The sequence below is a fragment of the Oncorhynchus mykiss genome, chromosome 20, assembly GCF_057628025.1.
Source record: "Oncorhynchus mykiss isolate SJ-2025 chromosome 20, ASM5762802v1, whole genome shotgun sequence".
NCBI lineage: Eukaryota > Metazoa > Chordata > Actinopteri > Salmoniformes > Salmonidae > Oncorhynchus > Oncorhynchus mykiss.
The window spans coordinates 16,348,344-16,372,000 of NC_143041.1; the positions used below are offsets into that span (position 1 = coordinate 16,348,344).

General features: G+C 45.2%; 1 protein-coding gene across 3 annotated transcripts; it reads right to left on the reverse strand.

Annotated features, from left to right (window-relative positions):
- Positions 1 to 6,946: 6,946 nt before the first annotated feature.
- On the reverse strand, positions 6,947 to 22,986 carry LOC110498972 (F-box only protein 11). 3 transcript variants are annotated; one of them, XM_021575717.3, is made up of 20 exons: positions 22,636 to 22,986; positions 21,144 to 21,298; positions 20,833 to 20,914; positions 20,574 to 20,718; positions 19,996 to 20,125; positions 19,840 to 19,923; positions 19,604 to 19,736; positions 19,392 to 19,498; positions 19,189 to 19,300; positions 15,182 to 15,288; positions 14,924 to 15,061; positions 14,453 to 14,670; positions 12,159 to 12,339; positions 11,949 to 12,071; positions 11,729 to 11,814; positions 11,296 to 11,627; positions 11,086 to 11,193; positions 8,523 to 8,631; positions 8,330 to 8,428; positions 6,947 to 8,163 (listed from the first exon to the last, which is right to left on the reverse strand). In XM_021575717.3, exons 1-20 carry the CDS (start codon positions 22,721 to 22,723, stop codon positions 8,034 to 8,036), a joined length of 2,667 nt encoding a protein of 888 aa, XP_021431392.1. In that variant the 5' UTR covers positions 22,724 to 22,986; the 3' UTR covers positions 6,947 to 8,033. The 3 variants fall into 3 exon arrangements, with proteins under 3 accessions (XP_021431392.1, XP_021431391.1, XP_090068475.1); XM_021575716.3 differs by having other exon boundaries at positions 21,144 to 21,301; positions 22,636 to 22,980; XM_090212349.1 differs by lacking the exons at positions 19,840 to 19,923; positions 19,996 to 20,125; positions 20,574 to 20,718; ... (1 more) ...; positions 21,144 to 21,298; positions 22,636 to 22,986 and having other exon boundaries at positions 19,392 to 19,521; positions 19,604 to 19,730.
- Between the last annotated feature and the right edge of the window lie 671 nt (positions 22,987 to 23,657).

Sequence of the window (23,657 nt, forward strand, 5' to 3'; positions counted from 1 at the left end):
TAGGTCCCTCCAGTTTTATAGGCACACTGCATTTCAGTTCAAATTTGAAGAAACTATTTATTGAAAGTCTATGAATAAATACATTGGGTAAATCATACAGACAAGTCATTAACACATCACTAACAGAATAAATATTTTTTCAGATCAAGTTCAAGCTATAAATAATGTTGGTGTGGGTTTTAACACGCATCAAATCTGAGAGATTTTATTTAGCCTGGCTGTCATGGCTAGAAGGGATCCAGCTTTTGTCAAATTAATGGCAAAAGTAGAATTTTGCCCTTAGTTTGACAACCTGGACCCTTCTAGCCATGACCAGCGACACACAGCTTGTTTTTCTTTCTGGGGGTGGGGTTGAGATCTATCATGCTTTGGATTGGTATAGGGCAGCGCTCGAGTGAGAGACGGAGGGGGGGAGGGCAAAACAATTAGTAAGAAAGCTCAGGTCCCTTCATTAGACGCTTCATACCTACATCAAGGAGCATTTCCAGACTCGGAAGTCAGAAATACTGAATTTGGCTTCAACCAGATTAGCTCCGGATGCCTGACAGAAAAAAAGACATGGCCTGAAACTTTGGCAACTAAGTTGTTTTTTTCACTCTTTGTGCTGGATAGTAAGAATAACTCCGACAGATGGTCGCTTCGAGTTCTTAGGAAACTATGCCGTATTTTTGTTGTACTATTTCTTACATTTTCTACCCTGGGAAAAACTATAGGATATAGGAGCACCGCCAACTTACCAACATTACGACCAGGAATACAACTTTCCCGAAGTGGATCCTCTGTTCGGACCACCACCCAGGACAAATGATCTAATACCAGGAGCCGACCCAAAACAATGGAGCCGCAGAAGGTGGAGCGGCCTCCTGGTCAGGCTCCGTAGACCACTCCCTAGTATACTACTCGCCAATGCCCAGTCTCTTGAAAACAAGGTAGACGAAATTCGAGCCAGGGTTGTCTTCCAGAGTAACATTCTCTGTTTCACGGAACCATAGCTCTCTCGGGATATGTTGTCGGAATCGGTTCAGCCACCGGGCTTCTCCATGCATCTCTCCAACAGAGAAACACCTCTCTGGAAAGAGGAAGGGTGGGGTGTATGCTTTATGATTAACGAATCATGGTGTAATCATAACATACAGGTACCCAAGTCCTGCTCACCCGACCTAGAATTCCTTACAATCAAATGTTTTACCTACCAAGAGAGTTCTTTTCAGTTATCACAGCTGTGGACATTCCCCCCTCAAGCGAACACCAAGACTGCCCTCCAGGAACTTCACTGGACTCTATGTAAACTATACAGTCGTGGCCAAAGGTTTTGAGAATGACACAAATATACATTTTCAAAGTCTGCTGCCTCAAGATATTTTTGTCAGATGTTACTATGGAATACTGAAGTATAATTACAAGCATTTAAGCGTCAACGGCTTTTATTGACAATTACATGAAGTGAATATTTGCAGTGTTGACTATTTTTCAAGACCTCTGCAATCCGCCCTGGCGTGCTGTCAATGAACTTCTGGGCCACATCCTGACATAATTAATGCGTGGAGTTTGTCGGTTTCTGTTTGTCCACAAGTTCTCAATGGGATTAAGGTCTGGGGAGTTCTGGCCATGGACCCAAAATATCGATGTTTGTTCCCCGAGCCACTTAGTTATCACTTTTGCCCTATGGCAAGGTGCGCCATCATGCTGGAAAAGGCATTGTTCATCACCAAACTGTTCCTGGATGGTTGGAAGTTTCTCTCGGAGGATGTGTTGGTACCATAATATATTCATAGGTGCGTTTGTTCTTAGGCAAAATTGTGAGTGAGCCCTCTCCCTTGGTTGAGAAGCAACCCCACACATGAATGGTCTCCAGGATGCTTTACTGTTGGCATGACACAGGACTGATGGTAGTGCTCACCTTGTCTTCTCCGGACAGGCTTTTTTCAGGATGCCCCAAACAAATTGGCAAGGGGATTGATCAGAGAAAATGACTTTACCCCAGTCCTCAGCAGTCCAAACCCTGGCAGAATATCAGTCTGTTCCTGATGTTTTTCCTGGAGAGAAGTGGCTTCTTTGCTGTCCTTCTTGACACCAGGCCATCCTCCAAAAGTCTTAATGTGCGTGCAGATGCACTCACACCTGCCTGCTGCAAGCTCTGTACTGATGGTTCCCCGATCCCGCAGCTGAATCAACTTTAGGAGACGATCCTGGCGCTTGCTGGACTTTCTTGGGCACCCTGAAGCCTTCTTCACAACAATTGAACCGCTCTCCTTGACGTTCTTGATGATCTGATAAATGGTTGATTTAGTTGCAATCTTACTGGCAGCAATATCCTTGCCTGTGAAGCCCTTTTTGTGCAAAGCAATGATGACAACACATGTTTCCTTGCAGGTAACAATGATTCCAAGCACCACCCTCCTTTTGAAGCTTCCAGTCTGTTATTCGAACTCAATCAGCATGCCAGAGTGATCTCCAGCCTTGTCCTCGTCAACACTCACGCCTGTGTTAAAGAGAGAATCACTGACATGATGTCAGCTGGTCCTTTTGTGGCAGGGCTGAAATGCAGTGGAAATGTTTTTTGGGGATTCAGTTAATTTGCATGGCAAAAAGGGACTTTGCAATTAATCATCACTCTTCATAACATTCTGGAGTATATGCAAATTGCCATCATAAACGGAGGCAGCAGACTTTGAAAATTAATATTATTGTCATTCTCAACTTTTGGCCATGACTGTATATATCCAGAGGCTGCATTTATTGTAGCTGGGATTTTAAGAAAGCAAATGAGAAGAAGGCTACCTAAATTCTATTAGCATATTGATTGCAGGACACACAGGGCTAATACTTGACCACTGCTACTCAAACTTCCGCGATGCATACAAAACCCTCCCCTCAGCAAATCTGACCCCGACGCCATCTTATAGGCAGAAACTCCCAACAGGATGTACCAGTGACGAGAACCATTCAACACTGATCTGGCCAATTGGAAGCTACGCTTCAAGATTTTTCTGTGTACCGGTCAGCCTCAGAGAACAACATTAACCTAAAACGACTGACTCAGTGAGTGCTTTTATAAAGAAGTGCATTGGAGATGTTGTACCCACTGTGACGACTAAAACCTACCCTAACCAGAAACCGTGGATGGATGGCGGCATTCGTGCAAAACTGAAAGCGCGATCCACCACATTTAACCATGAAAAGAGGTCTGGAAATATGGCTGAATAGAAAGTGTAGTTGTTCCCTCCGCAAGGCAATCAAACAAGCGAAATGCCGGTACAGGGGCAAGGTGGAGTCGCATTTCAACGCCTCAGAAACGAGACGTATGCGGCAGGGTCTACAGGAAATCACGGACTACAAAAAGAAAACCAGCCACGTCACAGACACCGACGTCACTCGTCCAGACAAACTAAAACACTTTTGCCCGCTTTGAGGATAATACATTGCCACTGTCGCGGCTCACTAACCAAAACTGCACCCCCCCCCTACTTCTCCGTGGCTAGCGTAAGACATTTAAATGTGTTAACCCTCGCAAGGCTGCTGGCCCAGACGGCATACCTAGCCGTATCCTCAGAGTATGCGCAGACCAGCTGGCTGGTGTGTTTACGGACATATTCAGTCGCTCCCTATCCCAGTCTGTTGTCCCCACAAGCTTCAAGATGGCTACTATTGTTCCTGTACCCAAGAAGGCCAAGGACTGAACTGACTACCGCCCCGTAGCACTCAACTCTGTCATCATGAAGTGCTTTGAGAGGCTAGTCAAGGATCATATCACCGCCACCTTACCACCCACCCTAGGCCCACTCCAGTTTGCATACCGCCCCAACAGGTCCACAGACGCAATCACCATCACACTGCCCAATCCCATCTGGACAAAAATAATACCTATGTAAGAATGCTGTTTATTGACTACAGCTCAGCATTCAACACCATAGTACCCTCCCAAGCTCATCAAGCTGGAGGCCCTGGGTTCCAACCCTGCCCTGTGCCATCCCCAGGTGGTGAAGGTAGGAAACAACATATTCGCTGACCTTCAACACTGGGACCCCACAAGGGTGTGTGCTCAGCCCTCTCCTGTACTTCCTGTTCACCCACGACTGAGTGGCCATGCAGGACTCCAACTCAATCATCAAGTTTGCAGACAACACAACAGTAGAGACAGCCTACAGGGAGGTGGTGAGGGCACGCGGAGTGTGGTGTCAGGAAAACAACCTCTCACTCAACGTTAACAAAGCAAAGGAGTTGATCGTGGACTTCAGGAAACAGCAGAGGGAGCACCCCCCTATCCACATCGAAGGGACAGCAGTGGAGAAGGTGGAAAGTTCCTGGGCGTACACATCAGACGGACTGAAATGGTCCACCCACACAAACAGTGTGGTGAAGGCGCAACAGCGCCTCTTAAACCTTTAGGAGGCTGAAGAAATTTGGCTTGTCATCTAAAACCCTTGACCAACTTTTAGATGCACAATCAAGAGCATCCTGTCAAGCTGTTTCACAGCCTGGTACGGCAACTACACCGTCCTCAACCGCAAGGCTCTCCAGAGGGTGGTGTGGACTGCACAACGCATCACCGGGGGCAAACGTCCTGCCCTCCATGACACCTACAGCACCCGATGTCACAGGAAGGCCAAAAAGATAATCAAGGACAACAACCACCCGAGGCACTGCCATCATCCAGAAGGCGAGGTCAGTACAGGTGCATCAAAGCTAGGACCGAGAAGCTGTACTTCAGTCACTATCTCAAGGCCATCAGACTGCTAAACGGAAATCACTAACTCAGAGGCTGCAGCCTACATTGAGACCCAATCACTGGACACTTTGGCTGGTGATCCATTATTAATTTTAAATAATGCCACCATATCTTACATTACTCATGACATGTACAGTGGGGAGAATAAGTATTTGATAACCTGCAAAATCGGTAGTGTTTCCTACTTACAAAGCATGTAGAGGTCTGTAATTTGTATCATAGGTACACTTCAACTGTGGCAAAGGGGACAGGACGACTGCACCGTATTGAGGGGAGGATGGATGGGGCCATGTAGCGCGAGATCTTGGCCAACAACCTCCTTCCCTCAGTAAGAGCATTGAAGCTGGGTCTTCCAGCATGACAACGACCCAAAACACACAGCCAGGGCAACTAAGGAGTGGCTCCATAAGAAGCATCTCGAGGTCCTGGAGTGGCCTATCCAGTCTCCAGACCTGAACCCAATAGAAAATATTTGGAGGGAGCTGAAAGTCTGTATTGCCCAGCGACAGCCCCGAAACCTGAAGGACCTGGAGAAGGTCTGTATGGAGGAGTGGGCCAAAATCCCTGCTGCAGTGTGTGCAAACCTGGTCAAGAACTACAGGAAACGTATGATCTCTGTAATTGTAAACCAAGGTTTCTGTACCAAATATTAAGTTCTGCTTTTCTGATGTATCAAATACTTATGTCATGCAATAAAAAGCAAATTAATTACTTAATCATGTGATATTTCTGGATTTTTGTTTTAGATTCCATCTCTCACAGTTGAAGTGTACCTATGATATAAATTACAGACCTCTACATGCTTTGTATCAAATACTTGTTCTCCCCACTGTATATACTGTATTTTATACCATCTATTGCACCTTTATTTATGCTGCTCGGCCATATTCTCATTCACCCCTTTAGATGTGTATATTAGGGTGTTCTGGAATTGTTAGCGATTACTGCACTGTAAGAACTAGAAGCGCAAGGCTTTCACTAACCAAGTGTATGTGACCAATAACATTTGATTTTGATGTGTGGTTCATGTGTAACCTATGAGCAGAATTAGTTTTTTATCTCCGTTGCTTTCAAACAAGGAATTGTTTTTCCACCACATGGGCTTATATCAAGGATTACTCCGTTCATCTTTCCCTCGATCCTGCTACCACCATGCTTCACCGTAGAGATGGTGCTAGGTTAACTCCAGACTGTGATACTTGGCCTTCAGGCCAGATTTCATTATTGGTTTCGTCAGACAGGAAAATCTTGTTTCTCATGGTCAGAGTCCTTTAGGTGCCTTTTTCTGAGGAGTGGCATGTCTAGTCACTCTACCATAAAGGCCTGAGTGGTGGTGCTGCATAGGAGTACATTCCAGAACAACCATTGAGTTCTTCATCGCCCTTCTGCTCAGTTTGGCTGTGCGGCCAGCTTTAGGTGGTTCCAAACTTCTTTCGTTTAAAAAATGGAGACCTTCAATGCTGCATAAATGTTTTGGTATCCTTCTCCAGATCTGTGCATCGACACAATCCTGTCTCAGAGCCCTAGAGCCAATTCCTTTGACTTGCAATTATAGACTTTGCCTTTCCCCAATGAAGTTGAAACAAGATTCACATGAGCTCAATTTCAAGTTCCCTAGCATCTGGATACTTGTGTAAATAATGTGTTTATTTTTTTATAACATTTGCAACAAGGCTGTAACATCACAAAATGTGGAAAAAGTCTAGGGGTCTGAATATTTTATGAAAGCATCTGTCAAAACACAATTTCTAGGTACCATGGTTGTCTTAAGCGCTTCTGGCTAAAAATGATGCAGAATCCTTTTCAAATTTCTGCATATTCTTGATACCGTTTGTGGCAATGTGAAATGGAACAAAAAATGATTTACATTTGTGTTATTCATCTTTGAAAAGCAAGAGAAAGGTAATATGCGTAAAGTCTCAGACTGATCCAGTGAAGCATTAAACTATTAGACAGTCTGCTAAATTGGTACTGGAGAACATAATACTATGGTAGTAATTAACTTCCCCATAGAAAACACTAACCTTCACTTCTTGATGGCCGGGTGGGGAGACAGCTGGGATTCAAACTGTAGGACCATCATGATGACAAATCAAACAGCATGGTATTTTTTTCCCACTAAATTGGACAGTGCAGTTAGATTAACAAGAACATTTCTGCCCATAAGTCATTCCAGTCACATTAGCAACAACCGTAGAGGTTAATCAGACACACAACACTGATCTAATAGTTTTATTTTCTTACAAATGACCAGTTTCCTTTCTTTTTTTTCTTTCTAGGAAATTAAAACCCTTTTTGAATTCATACTAGCATCTACATAATGGTTTTTAATACTTCACAATATATTAAGTCTAGATGTTATGGTACACATGCTTACAATCCAGGCTGCCTGAAGAGCCACAGTCACCACAATACACAGGGAGGGAAGTAGGGAGCGGGTGGGAGACTGCAGAATTACTCATGTCCCGATACCTCATGTCTGACCCTCTCCAGTGGCTGAATATGAACACAACCATACACATGCACCCACTAAACAACAATCCACAACAGCCAGCCATACCTACCTTGTTCCACCGGTCCTATAGATATCTATAACCTGGAGAGGGTCTTCATTAGTGTTAAACGCGATTCTCTTTCACAGAAAGAACTGGGACATGAAGAGCTACTGCAGCAAGCCTGGGGCTAACAAAAATAATAATTAACATAATATATAAAGACATTCAAGTACAGTAAGATTTTTGCTTGAAAATACAAAACTACATGAGAAAGCATTAAAATAATATAAAAGCTGAAGTGCTCGATCAGTCTCTCTCCCGTGAGCTGTACATGTACAGCTGTTAATCAGCCATCCGCTGCCACAAGGACTACAATGCCTTGGGACCAGAAGTGTCTCAGTGGGCGGGGCTAAATATAATCCTCTTCCTGTCTGGGGAGGAAGTTTGTTTTCCAGGACCGCAGCGAGTCGCAGAGAGGTGAAGGGCCACAGGCAAAGGAAGTCTCATTGGCCACTCTCCAACAGAGCAGCCATAACCCACTCCAGCTCACTCTACCCGTCCATTTGGTGGCTGTTAAGAGTTCATTTCTCATTACAGTAGACCAGACAAATCCCTTTAGAAGAGACCCCCCCCCCCCAGTACAGCAGTGGCTGAGCTTCAGGGTCCCTATAACCGTGTCACTGCTGAGAACACCGTATTCTGCCTCCTTATGGCCACAGTTCTGAGTGTTTGCGAGTGGTGTGTGACAGAGTGTGGTATGTGTGTAGACTATAGGGTGTGTGTTTATGTAGTGTGGGTGTGCGTTGTGTTCAGTTGTGCTGCAGCGTGTTGGACTCTATGGGCGGAGCGGAGTCGTAGAGTGTGTCTGTGTCATGCGTTGGTTCTCCAGCCAGCGTACAGGGGTTGGAAAGAGTTCCCGCTCCACAGTCACAGAAAAACCTACAGAGATGAGGGTTAACATGGAATACAGGGCAAAACAAGGAAAATATATAATTGAGTGGTCAGCCTGGTATTCTAGAAAAAATTCTATAGTCAAGACACAGTCATGGCAAGCCACAAATGGGAGCGTCTAGTCAGTAATAAATGGTTGGTGTGCGCTACTCACCTATCGTGCCGTATAAACTCCACGTCGTGTCCTTGGTGACACTTCTTGATGCAGTTCACACAGATGGCGTTCCTGTCTGTCGTATTGCAAGTGTGACACCTTGACACCACACATAGGTCACAGAAAATCAGCACTGGTGTAACTGCTGTGTAACTAACTGAAAGTCATGCTTTGGCTAGTTGAGTGTGTGTACCTGTAGAAGTCGTGCATGGGGTAGGAGGTGTAGCTGGAGATCTTGTAGAGACACTGTCCTCTGCTCACAGCTTTCTCTATGGCATCCTGATTATTCAATATCTTATTATCTGGAAGAGAGGAAGAGACTGCTCTGACCAAGAACCTATTTTATATAGTCTAAGCCAAACAGTCATTGCGCGTCTCTCAGCAACAATCTGAATGAATGTGTTGTGCAAGTTATTTTCCTCAGTTGCTGAATGTGCCACTGATTTAGTTCATAGAACAGTGGTTACGTAAGTAACCTTCGATATCCACTATTAGCAACTGGGCCAAACGGAGCGGTAATACGAATGTGGTTAAAGCTTTTCAACAGTTGAAGCTATTAGCGAATATGACCCCATTCCCGAAAGCCAAGATTCTCAGGAACTCGTACGAGTCTTGTTTCCATCTCTGACACACACAAGCTGTGTAAGACTCGTTAGAAGGTAGAGTGATGAATCTGCACAGAATGAATGACTGGGGAAATTAATTGATTAAAGCCTATACTTCCTTCCATTACCTGGTTTAACAGATCTTGTGCCATAACTTTTAAGTTAATGGAAATAAGGCCATATTCAAAAGCTGCCTCAAATGTATTTTACACATTGGTTTCTGATACTCAAGTGTCCTACAATAGAGATTGAAATAGCTTGATGGGCCATGTATCTTAAATATCATGTATGAATCCATTTGAATTCGTGACCCCCCCCCCCCCCCAACCCCCCTTCTCCAAAGGGTAGGATATATAGGTTGTTTCACAAAAGTGGCTCCTTCAGAAATATTAGTGACTACCACTGGTCTATTTCAAGAACTGACAGACTGAAATAATATTAGCATTAGCCCAAGTGCTACATTACGTTAGTGCCGCTGACAGGCTAGGCTAATGTCCAATAACGTAATAGCAGTGTTTTTAGCTCTTAGAGTATGTGAGCGGATGGGAGCTGGAGCGGAGCGATCACAATTTGACTGGAGTGACGGCCTTCTTGCCCGCTCCAATAGCGCTAACGTCACACCCGGCTCAGCATGCATTTGTAGTCTACTTGTGTGCCTCTTGCTTTAGCTACTGTCATGGAGTTCGCTAAATATTTTCATAAAGAAACTGATAAAACACAGGTGCTAAATCAAGGTGACTTATAAAGATGAGGATCAAGAGCAAGAGAGTGAGTGTGGTGATGTAGTGTCCACAACTAAAGAATCATAGTGGAATATGAAAAGACAAATATTCCAAAAACATGGTGTACTTACTACTTGCACATGCTAAAAGAAAGGAATGAGGTGGGTAGATAACTAAGTGTGTCATTGTAGCAAAATATTTCTAAACTAAAAATCAGATCTCTTAAACGTTTTGTTCATTTTTGATGTATTATCTATACTAGGCCATAATTGATTCAAGGAGGTTTCCGTTTCAATCAGGACATTTGTCTGTTTACTTTTTACCCCATTTTCGTGGTATCCAATTGGTAGTTAGTCGTGTCCAATAGCTGCAACTCCCGTACAGACTCGGGAGAGGCGAAGGTCGAGAGCCATGTGTTCTCAAAAACACCAACCTGCCAAGCCGCACTGCTTCTTGACACACTGCTCACTTAACCCGGAAACCAGCCGCACTAACGTGTCAGAGGAAACACCATACACCTGGCAACCGTGTCAGCATACATGCGCCCGGCCTGCCACAGGAGTCGCTAGAGCACGATGGGACAAGGACATCCAGGGCAAGCCAAACGATGCCCTAACTCGGACGGCGCTGGGTCAATTGTGTCTCGCTGCTACACAGCCCAGGTTCGAACCCGGGACTGTAGTGACGCCTCAAGCAATGCAATGCTGTGCCACTCGGGAGGCCTGATTAGATAAACAACCATGCCCAACCTGTCAAGGATGGCCAAAAGGACGTCTAGCATCCCGAGGGGCTCTGCAAGTGTGGACAGGATATTCTCTACTGCTGGCTGGCTCTCCAGGCACCTTCGCTTCTTGACACATTGTCTAGATTAGCCTGAAGCCGCAGACTGGCCAAACGCTTGTTTCTAAAAAATAAATTCAAGGGCATTTTTCCTTTATTCTAAGTTAGTCACAGCCTATATGTGCAATGTATAGACTAAATGATTTAATACAACAAAACGTTTAAATGCTGAGCGCTTTGTTCCTGCCAGCCTAATTTGTAGGCTATTACCCTTGAAATAATATAGCCTAAATAATTCATTTTCGTTCCTTCTTAGGCTCCCTGTCTGGCTCCTGTCCTATTTAGTGTTTACTATGACATGTAGCCTATTTGAAATGATGTGCGCCTCTTTAATTCACCTTTATGTTCATTCAGGTAGTCACAAAAATAAATGTGTTCAATTGTGATTTTAATGAATGGCGCGAATTTGGAGCGGCAGTTTTCTTTCCTGCGAGCGCGAAGCAGTGTTCAGCTGGGCGTTTGGAAAGGACGTGGAGCACTGGAGCCATGTGCATGACAGTAGCTAAAGCAAGGAGCTAACATCCATGAGCGAGATTTCCAATCGTTCCAACTCCTCACATACCCGTAGCGCTACAGTAGAACTAGTTACCTTTCATGGTGACGTTGACCCCCGAGGCGAGGAACAGGCCACCGAAACGGTTGTTGAAGATCTGGTTTCCCTCCAGAGTCGCCGTGGCATGGTTGGTTATCTCGATACCTGAGACAGGAAATGACATTATCAACACAGGTGGATGAGTAGGTAACAGTACTGACCAGTCAGTACAGCATGGTAAAGTTAGTGTACACATGGGCAGCTGACCTGCAGCAAAGCCGTCAAAGATACGGTTTTTGCGGAGCACAGGGTGGCTGTTGGTGCTGATCAGAACTCCTGCCTGGGCATTCCTGAAAATATCGTTCTCCTCCAGAAGACCTCTCCCTCCGTTAAAGATACAGATGCCTCCGTCTCTCCCGTCGTGGATCTTGTTGCGTCGCAGCGTGGGGTTGCTGTCAGTCTTAATCCACACGCCCGCCATGGCGTTGTCGAAGATCTCATTGTCCTCGATGAAACCCAGACCCGAGTTGTAGACCAGAATGCCTCCGTTCTGCCCTCCCCAGATCTTGTTGCGTCGGATCTTGGGGTTGCTGCCAGTTCTGTAAAACAACCAACAATATTAGTGAAACCTTCATCGAACGTTAGTCAAACGTTATCATAACCACTGTGTCCTGCATTTGACAGAAGAGGCAGGACGTACCGTATCTGAACGCCAGAGTACATGTGATTGTAGATGTCGTTGTCTTCCAACACCCCATGACCGTTGTCATAGAAATACACCCCTACCTGAGGGAGAAAGAGGGTTAAATCTGACTTTTTACAGAATATATCATGTAGACACAATGAGACAGGCCTCCAATCTTCACAGAAAGTTTTTATTTTATTTTTTTAAACAACGGTAACAGATGAGTGTGTTTTACCTGTTTGCCGCTGTGGATGCGGTTCCTGCGGAGGACAGGTGTGCTGCCGGTGGTCACCCAGACGCCTGCCAGCGTGTTGCTGTACACCTCGTTCTCCTCGATCACACCCTGGCCCTTCTCATGCTGCAAACACACACACACACACACGATTAGATTGTTTAATCAACATCTAAAGGACTGAAAAAATCTAAACAGTATGTGTGTCTTTACCACATAGATGCCACCATGCTGTCCGTCGTGGATCTTGTTGTGGCGTACAATTGGGCAGCTATTGGTTCTGATCTGGATTCCAGCCAGAGCGTTGCCATGGATATCATTCCCCTCGATCAGGCCACGCCCATCGCCAAATATGTACACGCCCCCTTGGTTACCGTTGAAGATTGCATTGCCCCTGGAGAATAACAGAACGGAACGTCAACAAACAGCCCATAATACTGAGAGGAGTTATTGCAGGGGTCTCCAACAGGTCGATCGCAAACTACCAGTAGCTCGCAGGCCAACTACGAGTAACTCGCCAAATAATTCTGAAAGCACATGCAATTTAAGTGTTTGACTGGAAACTGTCAAACAAATCTTACAAGTACTAGACACGACAAGCTCCCAGCTACTATCTAATCAACACAACATCAACATTATCCCACCCCTGGTTAGCCACTTTTGTCTTAAAAAGCTAAACCTAAGCCAATGAATTGCCACTCTGTGTGGTGTGCACACTGCTCTATCACTCCGTGTGTAGCCAGTTGATGACAAATACAGCTGATCGTCCTCGCAGTGGCAGACCACGTGTAACAACACCTGCACAGGATCGGTACATCCGAACATACCACCTGCGGGACAGGTACAGGATGGCAACAACTGCCCGAGTTACACCAGGAACACACAATCCCTCCATCAGTGCTCAGATTGCCCGCATTAGGCTGAGAGAGACTGGACTGAGGGCTTGTAGGCCTGTTGTAAGGCAGGTCCTCACCAGACATCACCAGCAACAACATCCCCTATGGGCACAAACCCACCGCCGCTGGACCAGAGAGGACTGGCAAAAAGTGCTCTTCACTGAGGAGTCGCGGTTTTGTCTCACCAGGGGTGATGGTCAGATTCCCGTTCATCGTCGAAGGAATGAGCGTTACACCGAGGCCTGTATTCTGGAGTGGGATCGATAGGGAGGTGGAGGGTCCGTCATGGTCTGGGGCGATGTATCACAGCGTCATCGGACTGAGCTTGTTGTCATTGCAGGCAATCTCAACGCTGTGCGTTAGAAGGAAGACATCCTCCTCCCTCATGTGGTACCCTTCCTGTAGGCTCATCCTGACATGACCCTCCAGCATGACAATGCCACCAGCCATACTGCTCGTTCTGTGAATGATTTCCTGCAAGACAGGAATGTCAGTGTTCTGCCATGGCCAGCAAAGAGCCCGGATCTCAAACCCATTGAGCATGTCTGGGACCTGTTGGATCGGAGGGTGAGGGCTAGGGAACTGTCCGGGAACTTGCCTTGGTGGAAAAGTGGGGTAACATCTCATAGCAAGAACTGTCAAATCTGGCACAGTCCATGAGGAGGAGATGCACTGCAGTACTTAATGCAGCTGGTGGCCACACCAGATACTGACTGATACTTTTGATTTAGACTCCCCCTTCATTCAGGGACACATTCCATACCTGTTAGTCACATGTGTGTGGAACTTGTTCAGTTTATGTCTCAGTTGTTGAATCTTGTTATATTCATACATGTTAAGTTAGCTGAAAAACACAGTTAACAGTGAGAGGACGTTTCTTTTTTTTTTTTGTGCTGAGTGTATATAATCTGTATATATTATTTGCAAACTTTGCCATGAAATCAGGGGCAGCAGTACAGAACCTTCACAGATGGTACATTCCTCACTCGCTAGATGCGCAATTAAAAAAGGGCCAGATGCGGAATTGAAGGGGAATTACACTCAAATCTATTTGATATTTGTGGGGGTCTGGAGGAAAACTAGTCTTCTGATGTGATTTAAGCATTGACATGAACTCAGAACATTCAATGTTGTTCTTTCTTTATGAACAATTGTAATTTTGAGAGTAAAAAAACTAATCTAAAACAAAACAGATGAAACATATTATAGGAAAATATACAACAGAATTGGGGTTTTATAGGGCCCCCTTAGAGTGGTTTATAAACCGTTATTTTACCAGGTGTACTGACAGCAAACATAATGCAATACTTTCTCTTGTACACTAAGGACCTGGGGAGGAGTTGCAGGGGAGAGGAGAAGAATGTGCCTATTTGAAAGCAATACAAATCATTAGGACCAGGGATGTTCTCTTGATAAGTGGGTGAATTTGACCATTTTTGCTAAGCATTCAAAATGTATGGAGTAAAAAGTACATTATTTTGTTTAGGAATGTAGTAGAGAAAAATAAAGTTGTCAAAACTATAAATAGTAAAGTACCCCCCAAAAATGACTTATTAGTACTTTAAAGTATTTTTACTTAAGTATTCTACACCACTGATTGTGTGTGTGTACCGTATCGTAGGGTCACTGTTGGAGGTGATCCAGACTCCAGCGAAGTTGTTGGCGTAGATCTTGTTTTCTATGAACTGTCCCCGTCCTTTCTCATGCACATAGATTCCCCCTGTTTGGCCATGGTGGATCTCACAGCGAACCACTGTAGGGTTAGCATACGCCTTCACTTCAAAGCCTGCTATGCGATTCCGGTGGATGTTACAACTCTCAAAATAACCCTGGGGGAGAAGGAGAGAGAGCGATACTATCATCATTGCCATGTTCAGCACAACTGAACATAATAATAATCATATGATGCTGCGTTTTGCAATTGACGAATGAAACAAATACCAAGTGTTTTTGGGTGGATTTTTCCATTAAGATCAAAAAGCACATTTTTGTTTTCATACATTTTTACAATATAGCCAATTTTGACCGTGGCTGTGGATATCAGTTGTAAGAGGTTTGACGTTAAAGGTCAAAGTGAGATACCATTCCATGGTCGAAGGTGAAGACTCCTACATCTCGGCCGTGGTGGATGTGGTTTCGTCTGATGATGGGGTTGCCGTGGTTTTTTACCCAGATTCCCGCCAATGCATTATTACTGATCTCATTATCCTCATAGATACCCTGTAATACATTATCACATCATTATTGTCATAGATACCATGCAGGGATACACAGTCAGAGAGGGTGTTTAAGTGTGGTTAGTGATGTGTGTGCATGGTCAGTGATGAAGTGTGCATTTACCTGCGCATGGTCGGTGATGTAAAGTCCAACGTTCTCACAGTCGCTGATGTTGCAGTGTTTGATGCTAGGACACGCCCCCTGGCCGCTCACACAGACAGCCGAGCCAACTAGAATAGGGACAAACTACATTACCCGACATGCCCCACTGGAGACAACCTACATCAGGGATCATCAACTAGATTCAGCCACAGGCCTAATTCTTCTTGAGCAGCTGGTCTGGAGGACAGAAAATAATTACATTTTTTTGTAGAATGCAAATTGCCCGCAATAAGCCCAAACAGATATTTGACTAAAACACAATTTCAAACCTTGATTACATTTATATACAATCCCATATCTCACTAAGTGTGGGAATATTTTAGAACAGATATAAAAAATGAAAATCATTGAGCTGATTTCCTCTAAGTCTTATGTCCAGAAAAGTGTATTTTTTGTTGTTGTTATACACACTACCAGTTAAAAGTTTTAGAACACCTACTCATTCAAGTCTTTTTATTTTTTACTATTTTCTACATTGTATAATCATATTGAAGACGTCAAAACTATGAAATAACACAAATGGAATCATGTAGTAGCCAAAAAAAAGTGTTAAATCTAAATATATTTTATATTTGAGATTCTTCAAAGTAGCCACATTTGCCTAGATGACAGCTTTGCACACTCTTGGCATTCTCTCAACCAGCTTCACCTGGTATGCTTTTCCAACAGCCTTGAAAGAGTTCCCATATACAGCTGAAGTCAGACATTTACATGCACCTTAGCCAAATACATTTAAACTCAATTTCACAGTTCCTGACATTTAATCTTAGTACAAATTCCCTAAGTTAGGATCACCACTTTATTTTTTTTTAATATATTTTTTTTATTTTAATTTTCTCCCCAATTTCGTGGTATCCAATTGTTTTAGTAGCTACTATCTTGTCTCATCGCTACAACTCCCGTACGGGCTCGGGAGAGACGAAGGTTGAAAGTCGAAAGTCATGCGTCCTCCGATACACAACCCAACCAAGCCGCACTGCTTCTTAACACAGCGCACATCCAACCCGGAAGCCAGCCACACCAATGTGTCGACGTGCACCTGGCAACCTTGGTTAGCGCCCGGCCCGCCACAGGAGTCGCTGGTGCGCGGTGAGACAAGAATATCCCTACCGGCCAAGCCCTCCCTAACCCGGACGACGGAGGCCAATTGTGCGTCGCCCCACGGACCTCCCAGTCAGTTGCGACAGAGCCTGGGCGCAAACCCAGGGTCTTTGGTGGCACAGCTGGGTCAGAAGTTAACATTAAATATTTGGTAGCATTGCCTTTAAATTGTTTAACTTGGGTCAAACATTTCTGGTAGCCTTCCACAAGCTTCCCACAATAAGTTGGGTGAATTTTGGCCCATTCCTCCTGACAGAGCTGGTGTAGCTGAGTCAGCTTTGTAGGCCTCCTTGCTCGCACATGCTTTTTCAGTTCTGCCCACAAAATTTCTATGGGATTGAGGTCAGGGCGTTGTGATGGCCACTCCTATACCTTGACATTGTTCTCCTTAAGCCATTTTGCCACAACCTTACAAGTATGCTTGGGGTCATTCTCCATTTGGAAGACCCATTTGCAACCAAGCTGATGTCTTGAGATGTTGCTTCAATATATCCACATAATTTTCCTTGCTCATGATGCCATCTATTTTGTGGAGTGCACCAGTCCCTCCTGCAGCAAAGCACCCCCACAACATGCTGCTGCCACCCCCGTGCTTCACGGTTGGGATGTTGTTCTTCAGCTTGCAAGCCTCCCCCCCTGTTACCTCCAAACACAAAGATGGTCACTATGGCCAAACAGTTCTATTTTTGTTTCATCAGACCAGAGGACATTTCTCCAAAAAGTACGATCTTTGTCCCCATGTGCAGTTGCAAACCGTAGTCTGGCTTTTTTATTGCAGTTTTGGGGCAGTGGCTTCTTCCTTGCTGAGCGGCCGTTCAGGTTATGTCGATATAGAACTCGTTTTACTGTGGATATAGATACTTTTGTACCCGTTTCCTCCAGCATCTTCACAAGGTCCTTTACTGTTGTCCTGGGATTGATTTGCACTTTTCCCACCAAAGTGCGTTCATCTCTAGGAGACAGAACGCGTCTCCTTCCTGAGCTGTATGACGGCTGCGTGGTCCCATTTATACTTGCATACTATTGTTTGTATAGATGAACGTGGTACCTTCAGACGTGAGGAAATTGCTCCCAAGGATGAACCAGACTTGTGGAGGTCTAGCCTGAGGCGGCTTTTCCTTGAGGTCTTGGCTGATTTCTTCCCCATAATGTCAAGCAAAGAGGCACTGAGTTTGAAGGTAGGCCTTGAAATACATCCACAGGTACACCTCCAATTGACTCAAATGATGTCAATTAGCCTATCAGAACTTCTAAAGCCATTACATAATTTTCTGGAATTGTCCAAGCTGTTTAAAGGCACAGTCAAATTAGTGTATGTAAACTTCTGACCCACTGGAATTGTGATAGTGAATTACAAATGAAATAATCTGTATGTAAATAATTGTTGGAAAAATTACTTGTGTCATGTACAAAGTAGATGTCCTAACCGACTTGCCAAAACCATAGTTCACAAATTTCTTGTTGAGTGGTTGAAAAACTAGTTTTAATGACTCCAACCTGAGTGTATGTAAACTTCCAACTTCAACTGTATGCTGAGCACTTGTTGGCTGCTTTTCCTTCACTCTGTGGTCTGACTCATCCCAAACCATCTCAATTTGGTTAAGGTCGGGGGGTTGTGGAGGCCAGGTCATCTGATGCAGCACACCATCACTCTCCTTCTTGGTCAAATAGCCTTTACACAGCCTGGAGTTGTGTTGGCTCATTGTCCTGTTGAAAAACAAAGGATAGTCCCACTAAACGCAAACCAGATGGGATGGCTGCAGAATGCTGTGGTAGCCATACTGTTTAAGTGTGCCTTCAAAATAAATCACCGACAGTGTCACCAGCAAAGCACCCCCACACCACCTCCTCCATGCTTTACAGTGGGAACCACAAATGCAGAGATCATCCATTCACCCACAACGCGTTTTACAAAGACACGGCAGCTGGAACCAAAAACCTCCAATTTGGACTCCAAGCCAAAGGACAAATGTCCATTGCGTGTGTTTTTTTGGCCCAAGCAAGTCTCTTCTTATCGGTGTCCTTTAGTAGGGGTTTCTTTGCAGCAATTCGACCACAAAGGCCTGATTCACACAGTCTCCTCTGAACATTTGATGTTGAGATGTGTCTGTTACTTGAACTCTGCGAAGCATTTATTTGGGCTGCAATTTCTGAAGCTGGTAACTCTAATGAACTTATCCTCTGCAGCAGAGGTTACTCTGGGTCTTCCATTCCTGTGGCAGTCCTCCTGAGAGCCAGTTTCATCATAGCGCTTGATGGTTTTTGTGAGTGCACTTGAACAAACTTTTAAAGTTCTTGAAATGTTCCATATTGACTGACCTTCATGTGTTAAAGTAATGATGAACTGTTGTTTCTCTTTGCTTATTTAAGCTGTTCTTGCTATAATATGGACTTGGTATTTTACCAAATAGGGCTATCTTCTGTAAACCATCCCTACCTTGTCACAACACAACTGATTGGCTCAAACGCATTAAGAAAAAATGAAATTCCACAAATTAACTTAACTAGGCACACCTGTTAATTGAAACGCATTCCAGGTGACTACCTCATGAAGCTGGTTGAGAGAACGCCATGACTGTGCAAAGCTGTCATCAACGCAAAGGGTGGCTATTTGAAGAATCTCAAATATAAAATATATTTTGATATGTTTAACACTTTTTTGGTTACTACATGATTCCATGTGTTATTTCAAAGTTTTGATGTCTTCACTATTATTCCACAATGCAGAAATAATAAAGAAAAACCCTTGAATGAGTAGGTGTTCTAAAACTTTTGACCGGTAGTGTATAAATAAATAAAAAGGGAACCCTGAATTACATTATTCACAGGAGAAACAAACATGCCCAACTGCAGACTGTTTGCATTACCTGTGCAGGTAGATCTGATGATACAGTGGTCTATGTTGGGAGAACAGTTGACAGTGATCTCCAGACAGTGGTGGGCATTGTGGTGCTGAGCCGACTTATCATCTGGGTTAAACTGTATAGGAAACACAGGAGGTTAGAGGGGAGGGGAGGTGTGTGTGTGTGTAATGGGGTCTGTGTTTGCTGGGTTTGTGTTTGCAGCGTACCCTGATAGTCATGTATCCCACGTAGGCGTCCTCTGATCCTTCCATGAAGACAAACGTTGAGTCTCTGGTGTTCTCAATCACCACCTTATCAGACACTTTACCCGGAGCTACATACACACAAAAAGAAAGTCTGTTTCTACCATAAGTAGTAGAGCATACATACACAGACTAGAAAGAGCAAGACACACGCACAGACAGACCACACACAATACCTGCTCCGATCATGGTGATGGGGGACTCGATGTAGATCCACTCATCAGTGTAAATCCCAGAGTGCACGAAGATCAGCCCTTCAAAATGAGCCTCCTGCACCCCTCCTAATGCATCCTCTATTGTGTCATAGTACTGGAAACACAGAAACACATTTACGCAAAATTGGAGCCGACGGGCAGCCATATTGAAAATGTATTTTCAATGGACCATGAGTGTGTGCGTGCACGTGTCTTACCAGCATATTCTCCCTGCCTTTGTACCTCCCAGGGTTGCTGTAAAAATGTTCAGCAAAGCCTGGCTTCACATGGGCTCCTTTATACTGCAAAAATGTTAAAACAATGTTAAAATAACATTAACACAACGCTTATCTAACTACACACACTTTACCCACCAGTTGTTGGAAGCTGTCCTTCCAGGGATTGGGGTGGTCGTGTTCCTCAGGGCTGACCTGGTAGAACTTTCCTGGCTCAGGGTGCATCATGGGACGTGTGTACTCAAACACCTCCATGTACAGACGCTTCCTGGACACACAGAGAGAGGGCAAATGTCAACCACCCCGGGCATAAAAGGTTTTGCACAAAGTAACAGTATGGACCAGTAATGGTCGATAGCGACTAGATTTTTTTTGGTGACATGTCAGTTAACTATAACGGGCCACAAAATATAGGTTAGGTTTATGCTCGTTTGTGTTCCTTCAGTATAGGATCACAGAAGTGTGCCTGTTGTGTACCAGGGTATAGGGTCGTTGGCTAGCTGGCTGAAGCGTTTGTGTTCCTTCAGTATAGGATCACAGAAGTGTGTGTGTACCAGAGTATAGGGTCGTTGGCTAGCTGGCTGAAGCGTTTGTGTACCTTCAGTATAGGATCACAGAAGTGTGTGTGTGTGTACCAGAGTATAGGGTCGTTGGCTAGCTGGCTGAAGCGTTTGTGTACCTTCAGTATAGGATCACAGAAGTGTGTGTGTGTGTACCAGAGTATAGGGTCGTTGGCTAGCTGGCTGAAGCGCTTGCAGACGCAGGCAGTTTGACAGAGGTCCTGCTCCAGGAGGTATGAGAAGATCTTCAGAACCACCTCATCTGGAAGCTTCTGCTGCAGGTACTGCTCTGCTGGAGCCGCTACACACACGCAGAGTTTCACTTAGCATTAACAGATGATGCATACACAGTTGTAGAAAGAGCCGTGCAGACACGTCACATTCGTGACTTGTACACCTACACACACATTGTTACCTGGCAGGTCGTGGCTTTTGCCGGAGACTCTGGCCCGTTTGGCTCGGTGGCCGAAGGGTTCGGTTGTTGAGGTGGATGCTCCCTGTGTCAGAATAACACACATCAGCAACACACACTGTTACCTCCCCCAGTGACGTGACTGAGACACACACACTTAAACATTCTGTTTCACTCAACTACACTGTCTACCTTTCTCCTGAAATATACACTGGTGCTAGTGGGATATACACCACGTTTCAAAAACCAGTCCTCTCCTTATAAACCAATTAAGGAAAGTGAACAAGCACATAAAGGTGCTCTCTCTCTCTGACCTCCATAGCAGTCTTGCTGGGACAGGCCACTGCAGTACTGGAGGCTGTTCTCTTGGGCAATAGAGACTTGCGTCGGAGCTGGTAGGGGCTGTTCCCAGCTGCAGGCCCGGACTCCTCCACAGCCACCTCCGCTGCTGCAGCTGGAGCCTCCTCATCTGCTGGACACAGAGGACGCAGTCAGAACACAGTCTGACAGATACAGCACAAAGAAACGTCTTCTCTTTCAGCACAGTTCAACTGACTGGCAGCATCCTCTCTCTGCAGTTCGACAGACAAACACCGTCAGGCAGATGACATTTAAACACCATCCACCCACACATATCTACTGTACTGCAGTTGGTAGGGGAATACAGACTGATTACAAAACACAGGTTAATAATGGCAGCTGATCACTGGCATTCTAGTTTGCCTTTTATCAAAACGCTTTCAGGACATTCACAGACTGGGTGTCGTGGTTGTGTTTGATTGACTGCATATGACAGGGACTGGCTGTGTGTGTGGCTGACAGACAAAGGTTGGTTGATTGACAACCACAGATGTGTCCCTGCCGCCCAACAGAGCCCTATAATACCATTCCCTTCTCTAGCTGGACACCGGCCTCTGCCCCGTCACACTGATACTAAAAGTCACAGCCCTGAACAGTTAACCTGAAGGTAACCTGGCCGCAGATTTTTACCGCGGGCGACCAGAGTCAAAACGCAACTAACGTTAGTTACGTAGCTAACTAGTTCGTAAATCCGACGTGTAAACAAACATACAGCTAGCCAGCTAACGTTAGCGATCAACCAGACACAAATTTTTAGCTAGCTTGAACTAGTAGTTCACTAACTAGCTAGTTAGTTAAATTAAATAACTAACGGTAGCCGATGAATGTGATCCACGCAGTTATCTACCGTTAGCTGCCGACTGCTTAACGTTAGCAGGAAAATTAACCTGTCTAAATTGCGGATGATATATTCATATCAGTTGGCTAGTAAGGTTAACTAACTTAGTTGCTGGAGGATGGCGACTGGCTAACACACCCCAAAATGGCAGTCCAAAAACGCAACGCAGATTAATTTCGTCCGAAGCGTTACAGCTAATAGCTAACCTTTTAGTGAGCTAGTAACGTTACTGCCATGACCATGATGACACGTCCTGGCAAAGTCGGAACAAATATATATAAAAATGTGGTCACTGTGGTTCCGCCATGGTCGTCGTTATGGTTGCGTAGTGTGGGCTAGTTCTTTGGCTAGTCACCTTACTAGCTGACTAGTTAGCGAGGTAACGTTAGCTACACAGGCAAAGCACTCACTAACGTCGTTACCCCTAGCCCCACTGGTAGCCACAGACACTCAAGCCAAACAAAGCGCGGCCTGGCCCGGGCCAAAAAGCTACAAGCGTCGGCTTTTCCTAAATAACACCCAGACAGCTGAGGTTGGGGGTCACAGTGGAACCTTGCCGCCCTGACACGACTACAGTCCCATAGTACTCTGACCGTGGTCCCTCTCACCTCGGTCGCCCTCGTTCTGGTCGGGCTGCACCGGGCGCGGCCTTGAGACTCGCCTGGGTCTCCGGTTGGTGGCTCTGACGGAGTTCATTTGGGGAGTCGGTTGTTAAAATACAAAACGCTTTCCTCGACCGTCCACTTTGCGCTTTAACACCAGGCCTCGACTACAACCCCGTGCGCCGGTCTCTCTCAAACCACCCACCGCGCTAGCTAGCTACCCGAGGTGTAGTTTATGTTTTTTCGGACTGCTCCCTCCTGCACAGCTCTCTACCAGCTCTGTCTCTATATCAAGCAGGAGGAGCCATTGACTCACACAGGGACAGTCGGAGGATGTCTGCCACTAATCATGAGCTTACAGCGACCTCCTGTGGCCAATAATAGACATGTCCTCTTGAGCATGGGTTCTCAAAGTGGGGTCCGAGGTATTTCATGTTTATAATTTCTCTTCATTCTTTGTCTTCATATGACAAGGATTTAAAAGGATTTACCAGTAAATTGTCGACTTGATTCATGATGATGACTGCTAGCTAAGATTTTGAAAGTATGATGTTGACATGACAGAGTCCAATCAAAGCTACTGTAGATAAGCCTCCCAGTGGTCTAAGGCACTGTATTGCAGTGCAAGCTGTGCCACTAGAGATTCTGGGTTTGAGTCCAGTCCCTGTCGAGACCGGGAGGCCCATGGGGCGGTGCACAATTGGCCCAGCGTCGTCCGGGTTAGGGAGGGTTTGGCCGGCAGGGATATCCTTGTCTTAGCACTAGGGACTCCTGTGGCGGGCCGGGTGCAGTGCACGCTGATATGGTGGCCAGGTGTATTGTGTTTCCTCTGACACATTGGTGCGGCTGGCTTCCGGGTTGGATGGGCATTGTGTCAAGAAGCAGTGCGCCTTGGTTGGGTTGGGTTGCGGAGGACGAATGGCTCTCGACCTGCGCCTCTCCCGAGTCCGTACAGCAGTTGCAACGATGAGACAAGACTGTAACTGCTACCAATTGGATACCACGAAATTGGGGGTAAAAAATTAAAA